The 23251-nt window shown below is 38.3% G+C and overlaps 4 protein-coding genes across 4 annotated transcripts; 1 reads left to right on the top strand and 3 right to left on the bottom strand.

Annotated features, from left to right (window-relative positions):
* Positions 1 to 5365: 5365 nt before the first annotated feature.
* Positions 5366 to 11583, top strand: LOC103952312 (lysine-specific demethylase JMJ15-like). Its single transcript, XM_009363880.3, is given in 13 exon segments — positions 5366 to 5698; positions 6251 to 6334; positions 6933 to 7004; positions 7265 to 7342; positions 7470 to 7967; positions 8063 to 8281; positions 8410 to 8518; positions 8521 to 8570; positions 8660 to 9305; positions 9308 to 10045; positions 10179 to 10282; positions 10500 to 10697; positions 10870 to 11583. Coding segments are annotated over 12 exon segments (3087 nt in total). The 5' UTR covers positions 5366 to 5698; positions 6251 to 6328; the 3' UTR covers positions 11239 to 11583.
* A 364-nt stretch (positions 11584 to 11947) lies between these two features.
* Positions 11948 to 13213, bottom strand: LOC103952311 (FAS1 domain-containing protein SELMODRAFT_448915-like). Its single transcript, XM_009363879.3, has one exon. It carries the CDS (start codon positions 12624 to 12626, stop codon positions 12180 to 12182), a length of 447 nt encoding a protein of 148 aa, XP_009362154.2. The 5' UTR covers positions 12627 to 13213; the 3' UTR covers positions 11948 to 12179.
* A 1097-nt stretch (positions 13214 to 14310) lies between these two features.
* LOC125476388 (gamma-soluble NSF attachment protein-like) lies at positions 14311 to 17835 on the bottom strand. Its single transcript, XM_048582439.1, has 9 exons — positions 17673 to 17835; positions 17166 to 17233; positions 17000 to 17084; positions 16734 to 16892; positions 16508 to 16645; positions 16084 to 16162; positions 15558 to 15637; positions 15104 to 15233; positions 14311 to 14596 (listed from the first exon to the last, which is right to left on the bottom strand). Exons 1-9 carry the CDS (start codon positions 17717 to 17719, stop codon positions 14492 to 14494), a joined length of 891 nt encoding a protein of 296 aa, XP_048438396.1. The 5' UTR covers positions 17720 to 17835; the 3' UTR covers positions 14311 to 14491.
* Positions 17836 to 20118: 2283 nt separating this feature from the next.
* LOC125476441 lies at positions 20119 to 21960 on the bottom strand. The gene has a single exon (XM_048582616.1). The coding sequence runs from the start codon at positions 21958 to 21960 to the stop codon at positions 20119 to 20121; it is 1842 nt and encodes a 613-aa protein (XP_048438573.1).
* Positions 21961 to 23251: the final 1291 nt, after the last annotated feature.

Genomic DNA, 23251 nt, shown 5'->3' with positions numbered 1-23251 from the left:
GTCTAGATTGTAGCATTTGATATTAGAATTTTTAGTCTGAATATTAATTCTTTTTAATATTAATTATACGTGGGATCATTTATATATTTTACTTTTGCACACGGAATGTTGTGGTAGATTAGTGACGTGAATCGTTGAAGTTAGACGGAGCGAGTTTAGGTAAAAAAAAGTAGTATCATCGTCACACTGGTAAGGGGGATTGAGATATATTGGATTGATATGTAAATTACTGCAGGGGGAAAGATAGTATTATTTGGGATTGTTAGGATTTTGTTTTCGAAAGAAATATTGTGAGTGCCCCTAATTGTTTGTGTTGACCGTCTGAACTGTTAAGGATTTTTGGTGGATAGATTGGTGACTAGGATTGAACTGGGTTGGCTAGGATTGTATTGAGTAGGGTAAGTTTATTGGTGTCAGGTATGTTTGAAGGGGATTGGCTAATTTGGCGCCTAGGATTTAATTGGGTTGAATAGGATTGAACTGGGTTGTGAAAATGATCTTATAATTTAAGGTATGTGTGAAGGAGATTTGGCTACCTTGGTGTCGAGGATTAAATCGGATTGAATAAGATTGAACTAGGTTGGAAACAATCTTTAGTTTAAGGTATGTGTGAAGAAGATTGGGTTAGTTTGGTGCGTAGGATTGAATCGGGGTGAATAGGATCATTCGTATAATTTAAGGTATGTGTGAAGGAGATTTGGCTGGTTTGATGCCTAGGGTTGAATAGGATTGAATTGGGTTGGAAACAATAGTTAGTTTAAGGCATGTGTGAAGGAGATCGGGCTAGTTGGGTACCTAGGATGAATCGGGTTGAATATGATCGTTCGTATAATTTAAGGTAGGAAATTTGGCTAGTTTGCTGCCTAGGGTTGAATTGGGTATGAATAGGATTGAACTGGTTTGCAAATGATCGTTAGTTTAAGGGATGTGTGAAGGAGATTGGGCTAGTTTGGTGCCTAGGATTGAATTGGGTTGGAAATGATCGTTTAACTTAAGGTATGGGTGAAAGAGATTTGGCTAGTTTGGTGCCTAAGATTGAACTGAATTGGAAATGAGTGTATAATTTAAGGTATGTGTGAGTTTGGCTAGTTTGGTGCCTAGAATTGAACAGGATTGAAGTGGATTGCAAACAATTGTAAAATTTAAGGTACGTATGAAAGAGACTTGAATAGTTTGGTGCATATGATGAATCGGATTGAATAAGTTATGTAATTTAAGGTATGAAATGATTTTTAGTTCTGAGGAGATTAGAAAGCCAAATGGGAAAAGTTTTGAGGAAAATAAATAAAGAATTCCCGAAGGAAACAAGGCTAGAGTTTTATGGGAGGGATTCTTTTTCTAAAGTGGACTCCTTGTTATAAGCTATTAAAAAAAAAATAAAAAAAAAATTTCTTGCATTACAAGTTTCTTCATTTTATATTTTTAAAAGCTCGAACTCAGTACATAAAAATGTGTGTGAAGTTGAACTGCTAAACATGTGGAATCAATGGCTTATAACCTAAATGTTTTTCAAATTTTTTTCAGATTTAAACTGGTTTGTTGTAGGTCTTGTGACCTTAAACATACAAGTGTGAGGAAAACCCATCTTCAATTTAAGTCAGTGAACTTAAAGGTCCGTTAGCCTTGTGGACCTGCCTAGTTGAGATTCTAAGATCCTCTGAGACTGGCTGTAAACCCTGTAAAATCCCGCAAAACTTAGAGTCGAAGCCTATCAATTTTACGTGTTGTCGCGTGAAGAGGGTAATGTGTAGAGGCGTCCGCGTTATACGGGTTGTATGAATCTGCTGTGGAGGTAGTTGAGTACTTACTAGTAATGTGCGGAGCTGCCATTCTTGATGGAGTGAAAGCCACCAAACAATAAGCTCTCGAAAGCTAATAAGTGTACACAATAACGAAAAACATCTATAAGGCTATCTGTTCCGTTGGGAGTGTGTGAAGCCACTGTTTCGGGCGGTATGTAAACGCCTAACCCTTAGCCAGAGAGGGCTACCACCCCAGTGGGGAAAGCTAGTACACACATAAACAAAAACTGGAGAAGGCTACCTGTTGAGAGTGGTGACGGGTTGCGTTCAGGTAAGTGCTTACCTGATTTTCTAACGGAGAGGAGTACCGCTCTTATAGTGTGGAAGCTACTACACAGATAACTTCTACCATAATTAACGGTTAGACTTGTGGTATTGAGTTAGTTTACTTGGTTTGCTTCTAGTGACAGAGGCTTTAAGTGCTTCAATAGGAATTCAACTGGTCTCTTGTCTAACGGGTTTTAAGTGCACTTAGACTTGTTGAGAATGTGTCAACTTGCACAATTTTCACCTCACTAACACAAGCCCTATAACATACCAGTGAAAATTGTGTACAAATGAAACTTCTAAAATAGAAAAGCTTGTTGATTTCTTGTGTTTGCTCAATTAACGATTTCATTCATGCTTCAGTAGTGTACTGGATTCGAGCATATTTTAACATTACAAATGCCATAAGAAACTGAACTTTCAATTAAAACAATCAGTATAAAAGTAGCGAACGAGGAGTCCACTTATGGAAAAGAACGAAGCAAAACTCTGTCCGAAGCAAAAGTTGGGGGGAGAAGGTAGGGAATTGGAAGTACATGGTCATATATCCCAGATTGCCTTTTTGCAGCTTTGAGTTTAAAGATCAAGTAAGCAAAATGTGCAGCAAGTTGAAAGGAACGGCTTAATTAGCAGGTGGATTATGCTGAATCGAAGGGGATGGGATTTGTAGAACTTAGAGCCTTTTGCATAAACTTCGGTCACCATTTGAAATTATTATGAAAACTACCCCTCTGATCACTTTCCAAGTCTCAACAACGACTATGGACAGGGGGGTAATTATAAACCTATTGATTTGGGTTCTCAGTTATTTGTGCAGATTACATACCAAAATCACGCGGAAGATTCAACGTCCCATGTTCAGGTAAGAGATCATGCCGTGCTTCCACGCTGGCCAACAACTTTAGAGTTCCATAAGGGCCGGACCAAAGTTGCTACGGCAGATTAAGTGCATCCACAAGCGCCGGACAAAAGTTTCTACATAACATAACTGCATATAATGAATTACAAGTTGCTCAATATGAAGGTTCTTTTAACAGAAAACAAGTCCACCTTCATCAGTTTTTCGCGAAGAAAAGTAGGAGAGACCGAGATTAGTTTTGCAAATAGTCGCGGCATCTTCTTCTTTTGTTTTTTTTTACCAAGCATAATGTATGCATACTCAAGAACGCGCCTTATAAGACATCACCTCCGGTTTAGGGTACATATACCAGATAACCTTTCTGCCGGTTCACTCATGCATTCTGATCCGTAATAAAAAGAAGGCATTACCGACCATAGACAACAATTTTTCTGCAATGAAGCTATTCAGATTATGCAACCTTTTGAAACACCGTTTCTTCATCAATCTGTATAACTTATACAAATAACCACAAAAGCTATGAGAATGTTAACGCAGAGTTGGACAACTGAAACTACCATTCGACTCCAAAAGTAAAAGGCAATGAAACTGCCAACCAACGTTATATAAAGTCCTCGTTACCCTGCCTTTCGGACAATTTCTTCTCTCCCTCACCTCGCCACGAAAAGCTAATGACATCGATCTCCTTTACGACGTGTGAAGGGATGGCTAATATTCATAACTCAGGTACCAATTTGATGCACACAAGAGCAATAAGAAGATGTAAAGATTTAATTTTTCTGTGGAGATTAGAAATGATTGGTACAACTTTTACATCTAACATTTTCAGCTGGAGAAAACAGAGTATGTGAAAATTTGAGAAACGAAAAGGTTTGGACTTCGGATTCGAAACTTACCGGTGAAGCTCAACCGTGAGCTTTCGAGTTTCTGGAGATTAATACAAAGCGTCTCCTCGCCCAGAAAACACTGCCATGGCAATGCAGTGAAAACCAGACTGTGCTAGCTCCTCTCCCCTGAAGTCAATCGGGCATTTCAGTCCACTGCAGCATTTCGTCCAACACTTTGGGGCATTTTGTCTTTTTGAAGTAGCCAATTTTTTGGGCACTATAGAAAATTATTTTCATGCACTCTAGTCTCATGGCTCTTGGGTGCATTGCGATCCCTTCTTTGTGTTATCTCTAACATCTTTGGGCGTCTAAAGAAATTTAGAAATTAGATGAAGGGTTCCAAAGAAAATGGGTGTTTAAAAACGCATTTTGCGTACAGAAATAAATTTTTTTTACCTCTTTGGGAAATGACGGATAAACGAACACCCGTTTTTCCGTTTTCGTTTGATTTACAATTTGACAACCAAAAACAAAAAATATTGAGGTCAATAGTTTTTGTGTGATCATGCTAACAGATACTAGTGTATGCCGAGTGAGTCTATCGGCAAATGCACGTAGCAAACACATACAAAAGAATGAGGCTAGCAACTATCTAACCCACTGTCCATAGAAGCAATTCGTCAAGCAGTTGGAGAGCAACTTTTAAGAGCATCTCAAGTTTTAAAAAGTTATCACCCAATTATTCCATAAAAGATTTTTGAGCTTGAGAGAATCAGCTGACCCACCTTGCTTTAAGGTGAATCCGCCCTTGACTGTGTGATAGGACCCACTTTTCTTTGCCAAGTGAGGAGGACCCACTTTAGCTCGAATAACTGACAGACAATTATTACTAGCAGAGAGCACATACTTTGTGTGTTAAGTGCATATATTTTTTTTAATATTACATAATTATTGTTTTGTCTTTCTTATGTAAATATTGTGTATCAAAAGTGAGGGTAAAATTGAAAAAATAAGTATATGATTGTCATTTTCTAAAAAAAAAAAAGGGTAAAATCGGAAAAATAGGGATATGATTGTCATTTTGTCAAAAAGTACAAAATTACTATTTTGCCCTCCTTTTGTCAATAGTACGTATGAAAAGTGAGGGCAAAATATGAAAAAAAAAAGGAAAAAAAGTTGACAAGAAGGGTTCTCTTTGTCAACCAAAAGAGGGTGAAAAGACTATTTAGTCTGCTGTCACACACAAAAAATATGAGCAATAATGTAATTTCACATGTTCAAATTTTTCTGTTTTTTTATTGAAGGTAATGTTAAAATATTTCTAATATTTAAAATTAAAAAAAGAAAACAAAAACCTCCCACTCCCCCCTCCCCATGTTCTCTCTCTCCCTCTCTCTTTTATATTTTTCTAAAAAAATTTGTTCATACATACAAAATGTGTAAGCAAACGCTAACTAGTATTATTATTTTCTTTTGAAACTTACAAACAAGTTATTGTGCGGTTGGTTGCACTTTGGATTTGGAGTGTTGGACTACTCACCACTTTCCGTTAAAACTGTGTGCGTTCGAGCGGGTTGACCCTCTCTCACCTCCTCTCCCTCTAATAAATAAGTATTTACAAAAATTCGAAAAATAACACCAAAAACTTGGCTTGTTTTCCTTTTCCTACTAGTGTTCGATCCAACTTCCTCGTTCATGCAGGATTCCTTATTCCACATCATTCTCTCTTTCTCTTATTTGTTTCTTACTAATATTATCCCAAAAAACAAAAACAAAAAAACAAATATCTAAATTACCAAGATTTTTTTTTTTTTTTTTTGGTTTTTTCTTTTCTTTCTGAAAAGTGTTTGTAGAGGAGGAAGGGTTGCATATATTCACAAGTATAACGATTGCCTACACATCAAGTCATCACGCTACCTGGGAATCTTAGGCCTGCTCTTAAGGTACCCTCTTGATTTTCCAATCCACTTTTTCTCCATATTTTAGTATTCTATATATTTAATTCTCTGAAAAACTGTGTCTAGGGTTTTTGTCTGCTTTCATCCTCATTGCTTGTAGACTAATATTTTGCCATTTTTTTTTTTTTTTTTTTTTTTTGTACTTTGATTATTTTTTTCCAAATATATTAGTTTTGTTTACAAAGTCAATCTTTTGCCTTAATAGGAAAAAATTTGAATTTGTTTGTGGATGTAGAAAAGAATTTAAATTTACCAAAACAGTAAGAATTTCTGGGGTGGGTTAGATGCATGCAGTTGAAAAAGTATTGGGTTTCTCGTTTTGATTTGGATTCAATTCGTGAAAATGCCAATTGGGTTTGTGTTTGTTTGATCAGAAAGTGGAAAGAAATTGTTTCTGGGGTTGGGTGAATTAGGTATTGCGTAAATTTGTGTTCTTTTGGTTAAGTTCTGTTTGGTTTATGGAGAAAGTAGGAAAGCTGTTTTTTGGTTGATTGATTATGTGTTGATTTTGATTAGTGAAGGGGTTTTCTTTTGCAGATATTGTTTGGTTGATCAGGGTTTCACAAATTTTTACAGTCAGTGGAACAGTTGCAATTAACTGCAGAATCTCAGCAGATGGAGGTTGGATTTCTTATCCCTAATGTTGTTCTCTTTCCATTATGTCATATATATATATATGTGTAGTTATGTCATATGTATGAGTCGGGTTTCAATCTCAGGCCGGATAGGATGTTGTGTTTTCTGTTTATGTTATCGAAATCATCTGCATCGTTAACCTACAAGAAATTGCAGATCTGTGTTATCTGTTTCTTATACGTGTAATATCTATAGAATGTGTTTTAACTATACTTCCTTTTTTGTTTATTTTTGTGCATAATTGGTTTTCTTTTCTTCAAAGTTTGTAATCAATTGCTTGATAATCGGTTTTTGTAAGATCCCCTTTTGCTTGTTTTTGCGGTCATGTGTGCATCTGTAATTTCTGAGTTCTATTGCATATCGTCTTTGTGACCATTTTTATCTGCTACTGTAATGTGCTTGTTTGCACCTGAATGCGTTTTTAGGCAGTGAAATTTAGAAAGTAAATGGTTTTAAAATAGATATTTTGAAGGATCATTCGTATTACAGTGTTATTTGTCTTAACTGAATGCCTTTGGTCTGTCAACGTCTTTAAATTTAAGCTGTCAATTGATTTTTTATTCTTATGGGAAATGCTTTGCAGGATCATTCTTCTAAGAACAACCACAAAAGTGATAACACACTTGAGGGCTCTGGCAGCCCTCAAAGTCGAAAGGTATAGACCGTTTTATAATTAGTTATCGTGTTGCATAGCATACATTTAATAATTAAGAAGTGATAGCGTCATCTCTGTAAAGTTTTGTGTTTGAATAACATCACACGGGCATCTTTGGGTACTTTATGAATTAAAAGAAAGACATGTGAAAATGAACTGGAAGAAACATTGTGTCATCAAATCCTAGATTGTCCGCATTTTTTTGTGTTTTCTTCTGTTACCTTACGATCCTTAATGATCCCATTATTGGCCTCTTGCAGATATCAGCTAGATGGAACCCGGAGGAAGCATGCAGGCCAGATATTGATGAAGCGCCCGTGTTTTATCCAACTATTGAGGTATTCATCTTTATTTGTTTGATAGTTGCATTGCTTTTTATAACATCTTTGATGGTCGCAGTTTTTGTATCATTGAATTTTTTGTATATACGGTTATTTAATTACATGTGATGTTCTCATCTTTTAGGAGTTTGAAGATACGCTTGGTTACATAGCAACGATCTGCCCACTGGCCGAATCTTATGGTATATGCAGGATTGTCCCTCCACCTTCCTGGACTCCTCCCTGCCCTCTTAAGGAGAAAGAGGTGTGGGAACATGCCAAATTTTCTACACGCATTCAGCAAGTTGACTTGCTGCAAAACAGAGAGGCCATGAGAAAGAAAAGTAGAAGTCGGAAGCGTAAACGGAGGAGGAACTCAAGAATGGGAGCCAGAAGACGTTCAGAAGCTAATGCTGCTACTGAGGCTGATGAGAGGTTTGGGTTCATTTCAGGATCAGACTTTACATTTGAAGAGTTTCAGAAACATGCTGCTACTTTTAAGGAGAGTTACTTCGGAACAAAGGATGTCAAGGAGGGTTCAACTTGTGGTGAAACTAAAATCAAAACATGGGAACCCTCTGTGGAGGACATCGAAGGTGAATACTGGCGAATAGTTGAGACACCAACAACAGATGAGGTTGAGGTATGTAACCATATTTTTCAGAACCTTTAATTCATTTTGTGAATATTGAATGTACTCTTATCTTTGTAAATGGCCTTTTTATGTTGGTATTTCAGGTTTACTATGGAGCTGACTTGGAAACAGGAGTATTTGGAAGTGGTTTTCCAAAGGCATCATCAACCGGAATTGATTTGGAGAAGTATGCAATGTCAGGTTGGAATCTAAACAACTTCCCACGTCTGCCTGGTTCTGCACTGTGTTTTGAAGCAAGTGATATCTCGGGAGTTCTAGTCCCATGGCTCTATGTTGGGATGTGCTTTTCTTCATTTTGTTGGGTATGTCATTCCACTATGATGGTCGAAAAACGGGCCTCCAGATCTTTTTGTTTTTGTGTTGTTGAAAAAGTGTAATATTTCGGTTTCCTGTTTTCTTATTTGGTCTTCTTTTTTGTGGTTTGTAACAGCATGTTGAGGACCACCACCTCTATTCGCTAAATTATCTGCACTGGGGTGACCCAAAAGTATGGTATGGAGTCTCTGGAAGCCATGCTACGGATTTGGAACGTACAATGAAGCGTATTTGCCTGATCTGTTCGAGGAACAACCTGATTTACTCAATGAACTGGTAAGAAGATTTTTATTCACATGCTAACATATATAGGTTTTGTTATAATTATCTCAGGCACTAATATTACATCCTTCATTTTTGTTCAGGTCACTCAGCTATCTCCTACAGTTTTAAAGTCTGAAGGTGTACCTGTGCATCGAGCCATCCAGCATTCTGGGGAATTTGTTCTTACCTTCCCGCGGGCATACCATTCTGGATTTAATTGCGGCTTCAACTGTGCTGAGGCAGTGAACGTGGCCCCTGCTGATTGGTTAGAACATGGGCAAAATGCAGTTGAGCTCTACAGTGAGCAGCATCGGAAGACATCAATTTCACACGACAAATTGTTAATGGGATCAGCTCGGGAAGCTGTACATGCCCTCTGGGAAAAATCAGTTCTTGGAAAGGAAACTACAAGAAATATGAGCTGGCAAAGTGTTTGTGGCAAAGATGGTCTACTCACCAGAGCAGTTAAGATACGAGTGCGAATGGAGGAGGAAAGACTAGATCGTCTTCCAATTTGTATGAAGTTGAAAAAGATGGAAAGAGACTTTGATTTGAACAATGAGAGAGAATGTTTTTCTTGCTTCTATGACTTGCACTTATCTGCCTCCGGCTGCAAATGCTCTCCTGACCGATTTTCATGTCTCAAACATGCAAAGCACCTTTGTTCATGTCACATCAATCATAGATATGTCCTTCAACGACACACTATCAATGAATTAAATATGCTGGTTGAAGCATTGAAGGGAAAGTAGAGGCCATAAAAGTATGGGCATCGAAGGACCATCGAGGAGACGGTACTGATACATATACAGCTAAGCTGGATGAAGAAAGTGGCATGCCTCATAAAAGAATCAAATCTTGTGATCCAAGGGACCCTTCACCTTGCTGCCCGGTTTCAGAAGAGAAGGTGAACATAAATGCATCTAGCAGTTCGACCAGTCAGGTTTCTTCTGCAGTAGTCCAGTCAGGGTCACAGCATGGAACTTCTAGTTTAAGTACGTCTCCCATCACTATGGATATTCAAAATGACGATCAAACTCTGGTGAAGAATGATGAAGCAAAGATGGGGATGGAATGCTTTGATCTGAATCTTAATTATATGTCTGAGGAACAAGAAAGCAGGACGATGCACACATCTGATCACTGTGATAACAAGGCTATCACAATTGAGGAGGAGACCTCTATGTTGGTGTCTAGTCAAAAGAAAGTATGTATTTCAAATGTAGCCAGACAACCAGACATGATGAAGGTTGATGATGACTGTAATGTATCTGCTCTGACAGTTCTGAACAATGACTACCCTGCCGGTTCAAGGGACATCAGGAATAACTGTGCGAGTGAGGGCAACAAGTTATTCGGTGTAAATATATCTGTGACTGACCAAAGCTATCCATTACAAGAGTTGATTCCTTCCGTTGAGCCTATTGATTTTGGAGCTGTTGTCTCTGGCAAGTTGTGGTGCAGTAAGCGGACCATATATCCAAAAGGTATGTTGGCAGTAGTGCTATGCTTACTTGGATTCTATAACTTTCTTCTGGTTGCATTTTTCGCTCTCCTTTTCATTCTCGTGTTGTTTTGGCTAGTTGTTCTTTCTTTCTAAATAATGGTTGTCTTTTTCAGGGTATAGAAGCCGAGTTAGGTTTTATAGTGTGCTTGACCCAACAAAAGTTTGTAGCTATATTTCAGAAGTTCTTGATGCTGGGCTTCTTGGTCCTCTATTCAAGGTATGTCTCTCTGGACCTCCAATAACACTGAAGTGAGAGATTGAGGGAAATGTAAATTTCAGAGTTACAGCTGACCATTAATTTGTTGAATACTTGCATTGAATTCATAGTTTACGAAACTAGTGAGCATTAAACACCATCACACTTCTAAAGGCTCTAAATCATTCATTTTATTTAGTTTATGCATTTCTGAACAGATTTCTTTCATGAATTTCAGGTTAGTTTGGAGGATTGCCCACGTGAGGTTTTCGCAAATGTATCGGCAGAGAAGTGCTGGGAAATGGTACTAAAGAGACTACACCAAGAAATAAACAGACGGAGTAGTGTAGGGGAAAGCAGACTGCCCCATATGCAGTCATTGCAGAGCATTAATGGGCTCGAAATGTTTGGATTTCTTTCCCAACCCATTGCTGAGGTGCAGTAACTCTTTGTTTATGTCATTACCTTTTATTGCGATAAACTAATTTCTTTCGCACAAAAGTATGCTTTTGGTTTTGTTATGTCATTGGTGAAGAAAAAGAATTCTTACTCCACTCTCAAAAATAGAATTTAATCCAGTATCTCACACCTGACTCTGTTTCTTCCAGGCTATTGAGGCTCTTGATCCTGGCCATCAATGCGTGGACTACTGGAATCACAGGCGCATGGTCCCGTCAATGTCTTGCAGGGTTAGTGAAATCAAGCAGCATTCATTCGAACAAAGTTGCTGTCTAGGAGAAATGGAGACGAATGTTTTTGGTGTCAGTTTGACAAAGCCGGATCAGGATTGTTCATCGGCGGAAGATCATCATTCAACTGAAGAGACGCAGTTAGTGCTACAAAGACTACTAAAGAAGGCAGATTCAGAAGAGTTAAGTACATTACAGAGAGTATTCTGCAGCAACTCACAAAGTGCAAAATGGAGAGTGGCATTCGCATCAATGATTGAAGAGATCCAGAAACATGTAGATAGTTAAGGAAAAGTAAGAAGGTTAGGTCTCATAATTCTTTCTCCCTCGAATTTAGTCATTCATTTGGCCTAATTCTTTGATCGAAAAAATCCGTAAGGGGAAAGAGGGAGAGTTTCTGGGTCTTGAGTTGGGCACAAGATATTTGTAATGTGGCTACTCATGAACTGGACCAAGGGTCTTGATTTGGCGGGATGGAATGTTTTTGATTGGTTGCAGATCTTTTTCTTCAGTAGGATTTCTGTTTTGAGGATAGGATCTAGGACTTAATCGGCTAAGCTCATCTAATTTTTCTTATCCTGTTTCATTAATCATTGATAAATAAGTTTATAAAATGAAAGGTGCTGTTTCAAATCCCCTTTCGTTTCAGAAGTTGTTTCTATTTCTACATTCGTTTCTTCCTCATGAATGATGAATGGACCGTCAGGAACTCGTACGAGAGTAGGTCCTAACTATAACTGAATATCTCCTAGACGCACTTGATTCTTCCCTAAACCAGAGCATCACCTAACTAAAAATGAAATCATTTTTTTTTTTTCTTCTGTACAAGCGATACTCTACTTTGAATGCGGGAAAAGGATTTATAAAAACATGTGAAATAGGAAGGGTAACCACATCCGCTTTAGCCAATGCTGATATACCCGTAAAATCACACTTTTAAAAAAAGTGAAATAGGAAGAAATCCAGACACTGGCGGAGAAACAAGAACAATGTCGTCATTGACTAGTAAATTGCATTCATGAGCAAGAATACAGAGTAAGAACCCCATTTACATGAAAGATCAGAATTACAACAAAATTCCCAAATCTTGCAACAAGGAATTGAAACTGATGATCATCAAACACTAAGATTCACACAATTAACAGTCTGGGATTTGCCAGAAAAACCCTAAAATCCAATTCTTGATCAAGAATTCAGGATCGTCATCATCGCTATCATCAAGAATTCAACTACCTGTGAATCCTGAACCCCAAAACCACACAAGCAATCAAGAACCACCCGACCGGAAACTCGACACAGTTGCACGGCGGCGCCGCATCAGACTTCCACCCAGCGCCGATGGCTTCCCCGGTTGGCAGAAACAACCCCTGCGGCGATGACGGCGGAGGATTATGCTGCTGCTGCCCCTGCTCGGAATTGGGCTTGGGCAAGAGGTTGAGCCCGTCGCCGTAAACAGAGTACTGAAGAATCGTTCCGACGCCGTGGACCGCCATCGTGGCGGTGACGTAGAGGTCGGGCTGAGTGACATTAGCGTCGTCGAGGGTGAAATTGGAGGGGGAGGTGTTGGTGATGAGGATGGACTTTCCGGGGAGCAGAGTAGGGAGGCGGGATCCGGGCTTGAAGAGCTGGAGGTCGGCGAAGCTGAGGCGCTGCGGGACGACGTGGTAGGGGAACATGAAGGGGTCGGTGGTGGGGAGGCTGTTCAAAGCGTTGTCTTGCGGGATGAAGAGGGTGGCGCTCAGAGGGAGGACTAGTGGGTTTGCGCCGGTGATGATGTTGACCCAGTTCCCGAAGTCGCCAGCTCCGATTAGGGCGTCGATTATGTTGTTGAGTTGTTGGGGCGTCGCGCTTGCGGATGGCCGTGAATGCAGAGGAGGCGGTGGCGGAGATAATGGCGGTGGGGATGGTGGTGTTGATGATGGTGATGGAGATGGAGATGGGGTTTGTGGCGGTGGCGGTGGTGGTGAGGAGAGGCAGTGACGGTGGCGATTGGGTTGATGGCTGAGAACAGAGTGGTGAGAAAGAAGATTAGGAGAAATGAGTGGTGGTTGGGCCCCATTGAGGAAGCAGAGAAAGCTTGAGGAACAAAGAAAGATGAGAGCTTTCTTGATTTTTCTGGTTTAGTTATCGGTTGGTCAGGACTCAACAGAATATGAAGAAAGTAACGAACTTTGGCGCCAAATTCCCCCTTTGCAGAGGGAAGAAGAAGCTCGATGTGAGTAATTAAAGGACAACATTAAGGGTATTTTTGGGTATTTACGTTAATTGGGTCGGGTCTTTTGAGCAATATAACCCAAGCCCATTAATTAGATAATTGGGTTCAATCCCCCAACCCAAACCTTCTTCATCTTCTTGCTAATATAATAAATATTGAGGTGTGCTGTCTATACATATCTTTTTATTTCATACACCTTATTTACTTGCATCTATTGGATCGACTGAATTAAAGAAGATTAAATGATAAAAATCAACTAGGGTTTGTGAGAAGTAAAAAAAGGTGTATGGATAGTACATCCCTAAAGATTTCTTTTGTATTTCTTGAATCATTTTCATATGTGGTGAACTGTAATTTGTAGATGTTGGGGTTTTGATGCCTAGGGTTTAGGGTTTTGATTAATTTCTGATAAATTGGGGTTTGGTAGATTTTGATCAATACAAAATCATAGTGTTATTGTGTTTCGTTGAGTTTTTTAATGCTAAAGATCGAAACTTTACCTTCTATTTTTTGTGCATTGATTTGAAATTTTGAAAAGGTTGTGCTTTTTTTATTCATCAAAAACCCTAGAAAACCAAAATGTTTGCCAGCAACCCCAAACTAAAATCTCAAAATTCCCCAAATCAGATGCTCCTTGAAATTAACCTGGTGTTCTTCATCTGATAACTTTTTTTTTTTAATTTTTTAATTTTATTAATCCCAAGTAATAGTTCCCCGTTTTATCATAATTTTAACTATGTTTCATGAGAGATTCATCTGTGCAACCGAGATATACCCCGGGTATCTACAACCCTCATCATGTGGATTCTTCATGTGAGTATGTATACAAAGGGATATATAATATATCCACGGTTGTATGTAGAAAACTCTTCTTCGATGTGCATTCAATCTCTGGATCAGTTGGAAGCTCTTCTAGGATTCCATTTCTCTTCTCATCATCAAAAAGATTTTCGAACGGGAAATCAAGGGGCAGATGGTTACGATAATGTACCTGCCCCTTGCACCCCAGTTCGAATCTCACTCCTATATAAAGTAGTTTCGAACATTGTCTACAGAGTGAACACACATTTGAAATCCAGGATTCATCATCCAATGCCAATGTCTGCGGATTGCAGTGTCAAATATCAATACCCAAATTACTAAAATATGAAACAGCCCAAAAACTTACAAGTTTGGTTTTTCACATGTTTACAAAACAGGCTCTCTTTCATTCAACTAAATGCAAAGATATCGCGGTGTAACTGTAAATGCCAAACGGTTTTCGTGTTATATTTAATGTACTAGGATGAAGACATCATCAAATATAGGACAATCTCTGTTTTGAGGTTATGTAAGGTCATCTTCATCCAGCGGTTCTTCTTGATCCTCGGAAGCATGGGTCTTCAGCGCACTCACATCACCCGTCGGCAGTTTCCTGGCGAGCCTGATGATCTGCAGCCATTTCAGTTTAGTCAAATATAAGCCAAAAACATATATATGTACTTTATTATTCATGCAAGGCAGAATAAAACCCAAGATAATTATTGTACAGTCCAATATTTCATTGTCAATCAAGCATCGATGGAATAAACCAGGTGGTACTTGCAGCTTCTTATCAACATTTAAAATTTCTTCACAAATGTCAACAAAAAACTTAAGATTTATGCAAAGTTTTGGTAAGCTCTAAGCAGACGTGTCAGTTTTAACAACTCTTCACAAGAGCAAAGAAACTTGGTGGAGTTGTCTCTACGAGTTCTTGAATATGTTATCATGCTGAATCCATGAGACAAAGCTCAATTCAATAGTTGCAGTTGCATTCAGAAAAGCAAACCATGATTAGTTATCCAAGCGTCACCCCACAGAGAAGGCATTTAACTGACCACAACCCCATTAGTGATGAATCATTTGGATTAATACCAATTCAAATATCCAAAGGAGGCAAACAAACGTATATATTACCATGTGATCAAGATGATTAACCGTGCCTGACTGAGCAAGTTTTTTTATTTCTTCAACGTCACCGTCTGTGTAAGCCGAGAGGAGTTTACCAGCAAAACGGCATTGATCACTTCTCATAAAAGCGTCAACCCTACACAGCCAAAAGCAGGTAAACCAATATCTCATGAGATACATGTTCTGAATTTGGACTTATAAAAAAGTTGCCCTCGCGTCCTTAAGATTTAAGGAGAAAAAACAAAGTCTCAAGAGGATCAAAAGATGCTTTACCAGGGCCTCCTTATACTCGCTAAGTTTATTTTAATAATTCATAAACATATTGAATCTGGATATTTCGTACTCGTAGTTACTAACATGTTTAACTACTTGTTACCATTCTAATATTCACAATAACAAGTAAAACTTGGACTTCTATACATTGCGGAAACCACAAGTTTCCCTGGCAACTTTTACTTACTGGGAGCAGTCATTGTAGCATTGTTCTGCTTGCTTGATGTCATGAAGATAAAGGTAAATAATTATGGCACCAAGATATGCCTGATTAGACAAAGAATGTAAAAGTTAATTTTTTTTACTTAAAAAAAAAATAAAACAGAAAGCAATTGAAAACAGTGACTAATGCGGAAAAGGAGAAAGGATAACGATATGTTAATGTTCATATGCAGCGGCTATATAATAACTTTGCACACAGAAAAGAAACAAGCACATGTATAATCATTGCACGAGTTATCAGACAAACGAAGAAGAATGAGTAATAGTCTGAGTTATAAATGTAGTAGTATATGAAACTAAAAGTGCGGAAAATATTACTTTTCAGTGTAACAGTCAGGTTATATGTAAGAAGGCCTCAAGGAATTCTCGAATTATGGATACAAGAAGACTATGTAACACAGTTATACAGAAACTACACAAGGGCCATGTGGCATAGGTAATACAAATGCTACAAAAACAATATATAAAGTGCCAGAAAAATCATTTCGAACCTTGCACTGGCTATGGGTAGCATTGCACTTATCAGCAGATACGCCAAATCTCAACATTAAAGCAGCAGCATCTGTATACCTGTAAACAGTGGAAACACTAAATTCAAGATCTCAAGAACATGATCAAACACATACAAAAAAGCTGCATACAGATTACACTGATTTCCTGAAAAAGAAAACTCTTAATTTTAGAACTTTTGCAACCTCAAAGCACTACCCTTTTCTAAAGAATTTAAAACCTGAAAACTCAAGTTTACCAAGGCCTTAACTTTAATTGCTCGATAAGGTATAACATTTAAATGCCTTGATTATTAATACATCCAGACAAATGATAATGACCAAAGTTTACTTCATCCTCCAAATCAACTAAAATGATAAATTACAATAATTCAAAAGACACATGGTATGTTATTTGAGAACTTACTTCTCATTTTTTATGTAAACACTAGTTGCATCACGATATAGATCAAAGGCCATTTGCTCCTTGCCATCTTCTTCAAGAATAGCACAAGCATCAGTGTAAAGTTGAATAGCTTCATCAGGCATAGAATCTTCCAGAGCACTGTAATAAGGTTTATCATTTCAAATGAGCCTCCAAAGACATTATGATTCATAGCTGCAAAAAGCAAGAGAGTGAAGCATATCTTTACCGGGCCCCTTTCGCAAGAGCATCTGAGGCCGGCTGTGGTCTCCCACACTCAGCGTACAATTCAGACGCCCTTTTATAGAAGTCAGCAACTTCATTCCATTTTCCTAACTCCTTTGCTAGAGCAGCAGCAGACTCCATATGCTTTGCAGCATCCCAGGGTCTGATTTGGTTGTAAAGGATATAGCAAGAGAGAAACTATAGAGATCACAAACAAAGGCAAAAGACACTGACAGGACAGACCAGACTAGTAGAAGATAACAAGGATACGAGGAGATCAATTCTTGTCCTTTCGAAGCTTTTTCCAACGCTTCCTTTGCTTTCTCGTAATCCTTGGCAATCCTAAAACCATTTGCTACAACAAAAACAGTTTAAGTACAAATCCCTATCAACCATTGTAACGAATGCTTGCAATTGCACATAACATACTACATACCAGCTTGTTCGTACAAAAGAGTAGCGCTTTTCCAATCCGCACTCCACCTTGTAAGACTGAGTCTTGTTCTACAATCGAAAATTAAAGGCGTTCAGTAATTCAGAAGACGGGGAAACTAGCATGCTTGAGCAATCAAAGTTACTATACAAACAATAAAAAGACAGAGCTTGCCCTCTTCTGCTCTTCCCCCATCAACAAACAAACAAAGCTCAAACGAAATCAAAATGTCGATTGTCCACTGTAAATTACTGAAAAATTAGCAGATTACTGAAAGCTCAAGCTTGCCAACTTCATATGCAGATTACCGAAAAAGATTCAAAATTTATGCAACTTCATCCAATTTCCAACTGACCCAGAAAATCAGAATTATATTACTGCCCATAACTAATCGAAATCACAATAACTAACAGACAAATTTGGCTCGTTCAATTGAATCAAAATGCACAAACCAAACGCAAAATTATGCATACTTATGATTAAATTACTAGATATTGAAGAAGTACATACAGTTTATCGGCTTTGACGAGCAACTTGTTTGGATCGGAACCCGCCATGGTTGATGGTTGAACTCTGAGTGTAAAGCTTTTTTCTTCCTTTTTTTTTTTGTTGGATTTTTCCTCTAGTTTTTTTTTTTTTGTTTGGTCGACTGGATTTTCCTCTAGTTTTACAGCGTAGTTTGATTGCCTTTTTAGGCTGTATTTTGCTGTTACTCGGTTTTCATGAGTTCCTTGCAACTGCCTATCTGGCTCCACTTATCTTCATCTCTATATATAATCTTAATTTCAATGAATTCGGATTTTTTTAGTGAAGATTCCAGAAATATGCAAATTATATATATTCATTGCAGTTAGAAATCATTTTAAATATTCTTATTTAAAAATTAAATACAAATAGTATCTGATAAAAATTTATTACACGATGAATAGACATAATTTATGAATCATTAAGATCCTCACCAAATAGATCTAGAGAGAATCCTGTTGGAATTTCAATATATAGATGGAGAGATTAAATGGTGAATCATTGGTAAATAAGGGAACGTAAATTTGATGAAACATTGATAATGCTAACTTTTAAAAAGTAAAAATGAAAATTTAATTAAATTAGTGCAAAGTAGTAAAATAATGTTCAAATAAAAGTTCAAAAAGAACAACTTCACCCCATGTAAAGAAGCTAGCCAACCCTTTTATGAATTTATTACTAACAAGAAAGAGAGGGGAAAGATGTTTTGATCTTTATTTTTTATTTTTTATTTTTAAATTAGAGGTATGTTAGAATTATATGTAGATGAGACTTAAAAAAAATGTAAAATTTGGTTTGTGCGAAATTACATTACTGTCAGATTCTATTTTGTGGTAGAAGATTAAATTATTTTTTCACCTTTAACAAACATAATATTATTAATATGTAGTTTAAATAAATAATATTGTAAACTAAGTTTTTTTAATAAACAATTAAAAATCTACTAAAAAATAAATAAAATTTAAAAGAGTCAATTATCACGCGAAACTAGAAAGAGGCTTGTTTTTATTAGTACTAGCAATTTCCCACATAAGATGCGCGTTTCTAGAGGGTTTTTTTTTTTTTTTGTCTGAATGATAATATATATTATCACCTCATGTTTTTGGCATTTGAAATTTAGTAATTTGACATAAATACTCTTAATGGTTAAATTGTTATTTATTAAGAGAAATACTAAGGAGACCATTTCAAAAGTGAAAATTTTCACTCTATGTCACCTTATGTTTTTGACACAATTTTTGTACCAATATTATAAATAATTATGCGAAAAATATGAGATGACGGATAGTCTACAGAAAGTCCTACTTTTAGAAACTCTCCTTAGCATTTCTCATTTACTAAATAAGGGCATGATTAAAAATAAAATGTCATTACAAATGGTGTTCTCTTAATTAACAGTATAAATAGTGTCGATTTTCTCAGCGGATTTTACTTATTTCAGGGTTTCTTTGAAACTTTTCTATGTTGATTTTCCTTGTTTATATGAATTACAATATAAGAATTTTGGCTTTAATATTCTTAATTTTCTCACCACCGTCTGCTTCCAACAAATAACCTGGTCAAGATTCAAAAAGGTCGGCAAATTCACATATCTTTCAAAGTAGATAAGACGTAAATGAAGAATAAAGGTGGTTGTTTGATATATTTCTGGAAGTTGTATGCTTTAATTTTTCTCCGGATGATGATGAGTAAATAGAATTTTAACTAATATTGATGTTGTTTAGTTCAAAATTAGAAATATACAAGGTATTATAAGATTGATCTCAATAAAATTGGACGAAGCCAAATCCAACAAGAATAAGACTTTAAACCCAATTAAAACCCGAGTCCAACCAAACCCGCATGAGTCCGAACTCAACCCAAATCAGAATTGTGAAAGTTAGGTTAGGTGAGTTGACCATCCAACACGCCAAATCATTACAATGATTGATGAGGATTTTGGATTAAACTTTGTTTTCTGTTGTAGCTACTGGGTTAAGGATTGCCAAGGGTTGTGGGAAAGCGAAGGAAGCATGGTAACAAGCTTCGAAAGGGCAAGAATGGATCTCTTCGTAACATTGTTATCTTTTACTAGTATAGTCTATTGTTTGATGATCTCGATAACTGCTTTCTTTCTATATCCTTTACAACCAAAGCAGAACCTGGGATGCTGCTCTACCAAAGGAACATTCGATTCCGCTTAGTTTGTCGAGCAGAATACAAATAAAGCCTGCAGAGTGGCATCGTGTAACGTAGTTGCAATTGCAAATCTCACCTCACATAATAAATCACTACCAGTGCAAACAGACTAATCAGTTCCACAACCAAAGTTATAACTACTTGTTTGGAATCTGGATGTTCCATAAACTAAGCAACTCACACGATCAGATCAGTAACCAAACTAATAACTACCATGACTTAAATAGATAGATAATTATAGGGGTTTACCCACTCAGTCGACTACGGCCAGAGCTTGATACTTTTCGTTGGAGATGGCTGCTTCCATGATCTCTTCTGGACCGACTTCCCCATCGTTGTCCAAGAAGGACTTGACCAGGTTGTCGGAGAAGCCACGCAACAACGTCACCCCTTGTTCTGCGCTACACTCAGGCAGCCCCAATGAATTCATGCGATCGTTCCTACTCCAAATCATCAAGTGTGGCACTTTATACCCCTTGGCCTCAAACCTCCTCTGTATTTCTTTGTAATCACAAAATATTGAGCTCCTAATTCCACTCCAAGTAAGGTCTTTATGTCCGTATTTCTCTTTAAACATAAACACCTTGTTGATCATCTGCTCTGGCTTCACATTCTCTTTCACGGCGACTTCCAGAATCAAATCAAACACCACCTTCACCACATCAACCTCCTTCTCCCAGTCCTTGTCCCACCAGTCGTCCTCCTCCCAACTCCCCATAAATTTGCACTTGGACCTAAGATCTTTGGCCGGTGGTATCAAATGCATCCGAGGGTTTCGAGTGTAACTCACCACCTTTCCTTTCCATGGATCCTGGCTATTCAGCTGAGACACCAACAGCCCCAGAGGCCCAGCCTCGCTGCAGAACCAGGAGGATTTGTCCACATTACACACAACCAAGCAGTTGTTGAGCTTCCCCTGCTTCTGGTGCAAGTCCTCCACCATTCTCTCCCACAGAAGCTCGGCGGCTTGCTCGAATTTCCAAGCATATCTTAGGATTTGGTGTGGAAGCACAGCACCAGTCTCAATCAACTCGGGCACAGACTTGGACTTGGCGGCAATGGCTTCGTTCAGCTCCAGCATATACTTGAAAATGGGACACTCAGTGCGAGGGAATGGATGATAATCATAACCCCACGGGTTGGCATCATCTTGGACTGACTTCCTTGACGCCATGGCTTGTCTCAACGGCACCAAAACCTCCTTTCTCAGCCGTATCCCCAGCGGAAATTTTCTCGCAATGCTTTCATACAGCAGACCCGTGGGGCGTGGGGCCTTGGAGGAGTTGGGTCTGGAAGGGCAATATGAAGCGGCACAAGTTATCTTCAACTCCAACACCTCCTGCCCCTCCTCGCCCTGCTGCTGCTGCTGCTGCTGCTGCTTGTGCTTAAGCTTGTTCAGTTCCTGAATATCATACTTCAAGCACTCGGCAATAAGGTCCGAAACCCGGTCGTGCAAGAACCGATAATGCGGATCGCGATCATACCTCTCAGCGACCTTGTTAGCCATGGCGATGGTCTTCCTTCTCTTCAACAAGGCGCTGGCTTTCTTCTTGGTTGTCTCTACCCGACTACTACGGAACACAAAGGGATTAGCACAGAAATTCTGCTGGCGGCTGATGTTGTACAGCATCCTCGTCCAAGTCCAAGGGTAGTCATCAACTGAGTGGCCTGCGTCTAGCCGGGAAAGAATTTCGAAGACACTGGCAATTCCCCCGTTGTCTGCAATAGGCAGGAGGTTGCAGGCAAGGGTCTTGGGGTGGTTGTGGTGGAGCCAAACAGCGGCCGCGTAGAAGGGTTCGTCTGGGTGGTGAAAAATGAGCTTGAGGGTAGTTAGGGGATCATAGGACCAGGCCTGCGGCAACAGTTTCTGCACCAACGTTTGCTGGTATTCGGAAATCGACCGGGAGTCAAAGTATGGTTCCTCCACGGGGCTTCGGAAGTAGAGATCAACGCAGGGGTTTGGCAATTGTGGTGAAGAAGTTGTGGGAGGAAGAGGAGGAATGAGTTTTCTTGTGAGTTGTGTGATTTTTCCGGCATGGTTTGGGCATACTTTCAAAGCCGAGATGCTATTCACTTGCACTACTGCTCTCTGCATCTTTCTCTCTCTCTTTTTGTTTTGTTTCGTTTTGGACTGGATTTGCAGGCCTCGCTAGCTTGTTGGCCTTTTTATTTTACTTTTCCTTGGGCACCAAGGACTCCAAACCCTAGACTCCTACCAAACCAATCTTATGGCTTTGCTTAGATTTTCTGCCAAATATATATAATTAGGTACTGCATAGCTGTACTTTCCTATTTTCAGTATTCGTCATTTACTTTACTCTCTCAGATATAATTAAAAAATAATTAAAAAATAATTGCTAACAACTTCATTTTTATTTGTTTTATCTTTTTTATTAGGCTAAATTATACTTTACTCTCTCAGATTTAAAATTTATTTTAATCTCATACAACATCTTCAAAACATTTCACTTCCATACATTAAGTACTATTTTATTTCAACATAGTACCTCCATTAGATTTTCCATCCATTGGTCCGTTAAAAACTGACGTGGCAATTGTGGACCCTACCACGTGGCCCAGTTCTACTGCCAAAACTTGAACACGTAGAATTTAATAGCCCACGTGGACTAACAACATGGCAAATTTAAAATTAAAAAACTTCATTGATTCTATAACCCATTGTCCATCCCGTAAACAAACACACCTCCCACTGTCATCGAGCACACCATTCCTAAACCCAAAATCCAGAAGCTTGAAACCCGTGAAACCCTAGCGTTGACGTCGAGACCTTAGTGCCGTCGCCGAAACCCTAGCGCCGTCTATACCCTTTTGTCGTCGTAGCCACTACCTTAAACAATCCATAACCCGTTACTCGTAACCCAGAACTCACAACCAACCCCCGATTACAACGATTATCTCATGGTTCGAAGTGAAGGATTTTTAGGTTCAAAATGACTTGGGAAAGAACAGAGGATCCGTTAGATCCATTCCCAACATACGGTAAGTGGTTTTTCAGTTCTTTATTTTGTATTTTTAAATGGCTTGGATGGTTCGAAAATGTTGGGGTTTGGTGTTTGTTTGATACTGTACTGTCAGTTAATGGTGGGGTTTTGTCTTTGTTTAATCATGTCGAAAAAAAGCTTGTGAGTTATGTTTGTTTTTGGTGCCTTGTGATGGATAAGTTAGAAAACACATCTTTTTTTTAATGCTAAAATTTGTGCTTTGTAGTCCTAAATATGTTTTTTTTTATGTTGGTCTCTGCCTTTTATGTGTTGTGTGGTCCTGAAATTTGGGTTTTCATCAGTATAAATTTGGGTTTTTGTTTGTTTCTTTGTTTTTAATTTTTAATTTTTAATTTTATTATATATATATACACACTGAAATTT

Source organism: the organism of the source record quoted next, unplaced genomic scaffold, assembly GCF_019419815.1.
Source record: "Pyrus x bretschneideri cultivar Hongxiangsu unplaced genomic scaffold, Pyrus_bretschneideri_v1 Contig19, whole genome shotgun sequence".
Lineage (NCBI taxonomy): Eukaryota > Viridiplantae > Streptophyta > Magnoliopsida > Rosales > Rosaceae > Pyrus > Pyrus x bretschneideri.
The sequence above is the reverse complement of the archived record's forward strand: the minus strand, read 5'-3'. Positions and strand labels throughout refer to the sequence as shown.

Excerpts from the sequence above, each read along its gene's own strand:
- LOC103952311 (XM_009363879.3), bottom strand. The coding sequence starts at position 12,626 with ATGTTCCCCTACCACGTCGTCCCGCAGCGCCTCAGCTTCGCCGACCTC.
- LOC125476441 (XM_048582616.1), bottom strand. The coding sequence starts at position 21,960 with ATGCAGAGAGCAGTAGTGCAAGTGAATAGCATCTCGGCTTTGAAAGTA.
- LOC125476388 (XM_048582439.1), bottom strand. The coding sequence starts at position 17,719 with ATGGCGGGTTCCGATCCAAACAAGTTGCTCGTCAAAGCCGATAAACT. Across the intron at positions 17,234-17,672 it reads CTCGTCAAAGCCGATAAACT|AACAAGACTCAGTCTTACAA; the intron begins GTATGTACTTCT and ends TTTCGATTGTAG. Across the intron at positions 16,646-16,733 it reads GCTCTTGCGAAAGGGGCCCG|TGCTCTGGAAGATTCTATGC; the intron begins GTAAAGATATGC and ends ACCTTATTACAG.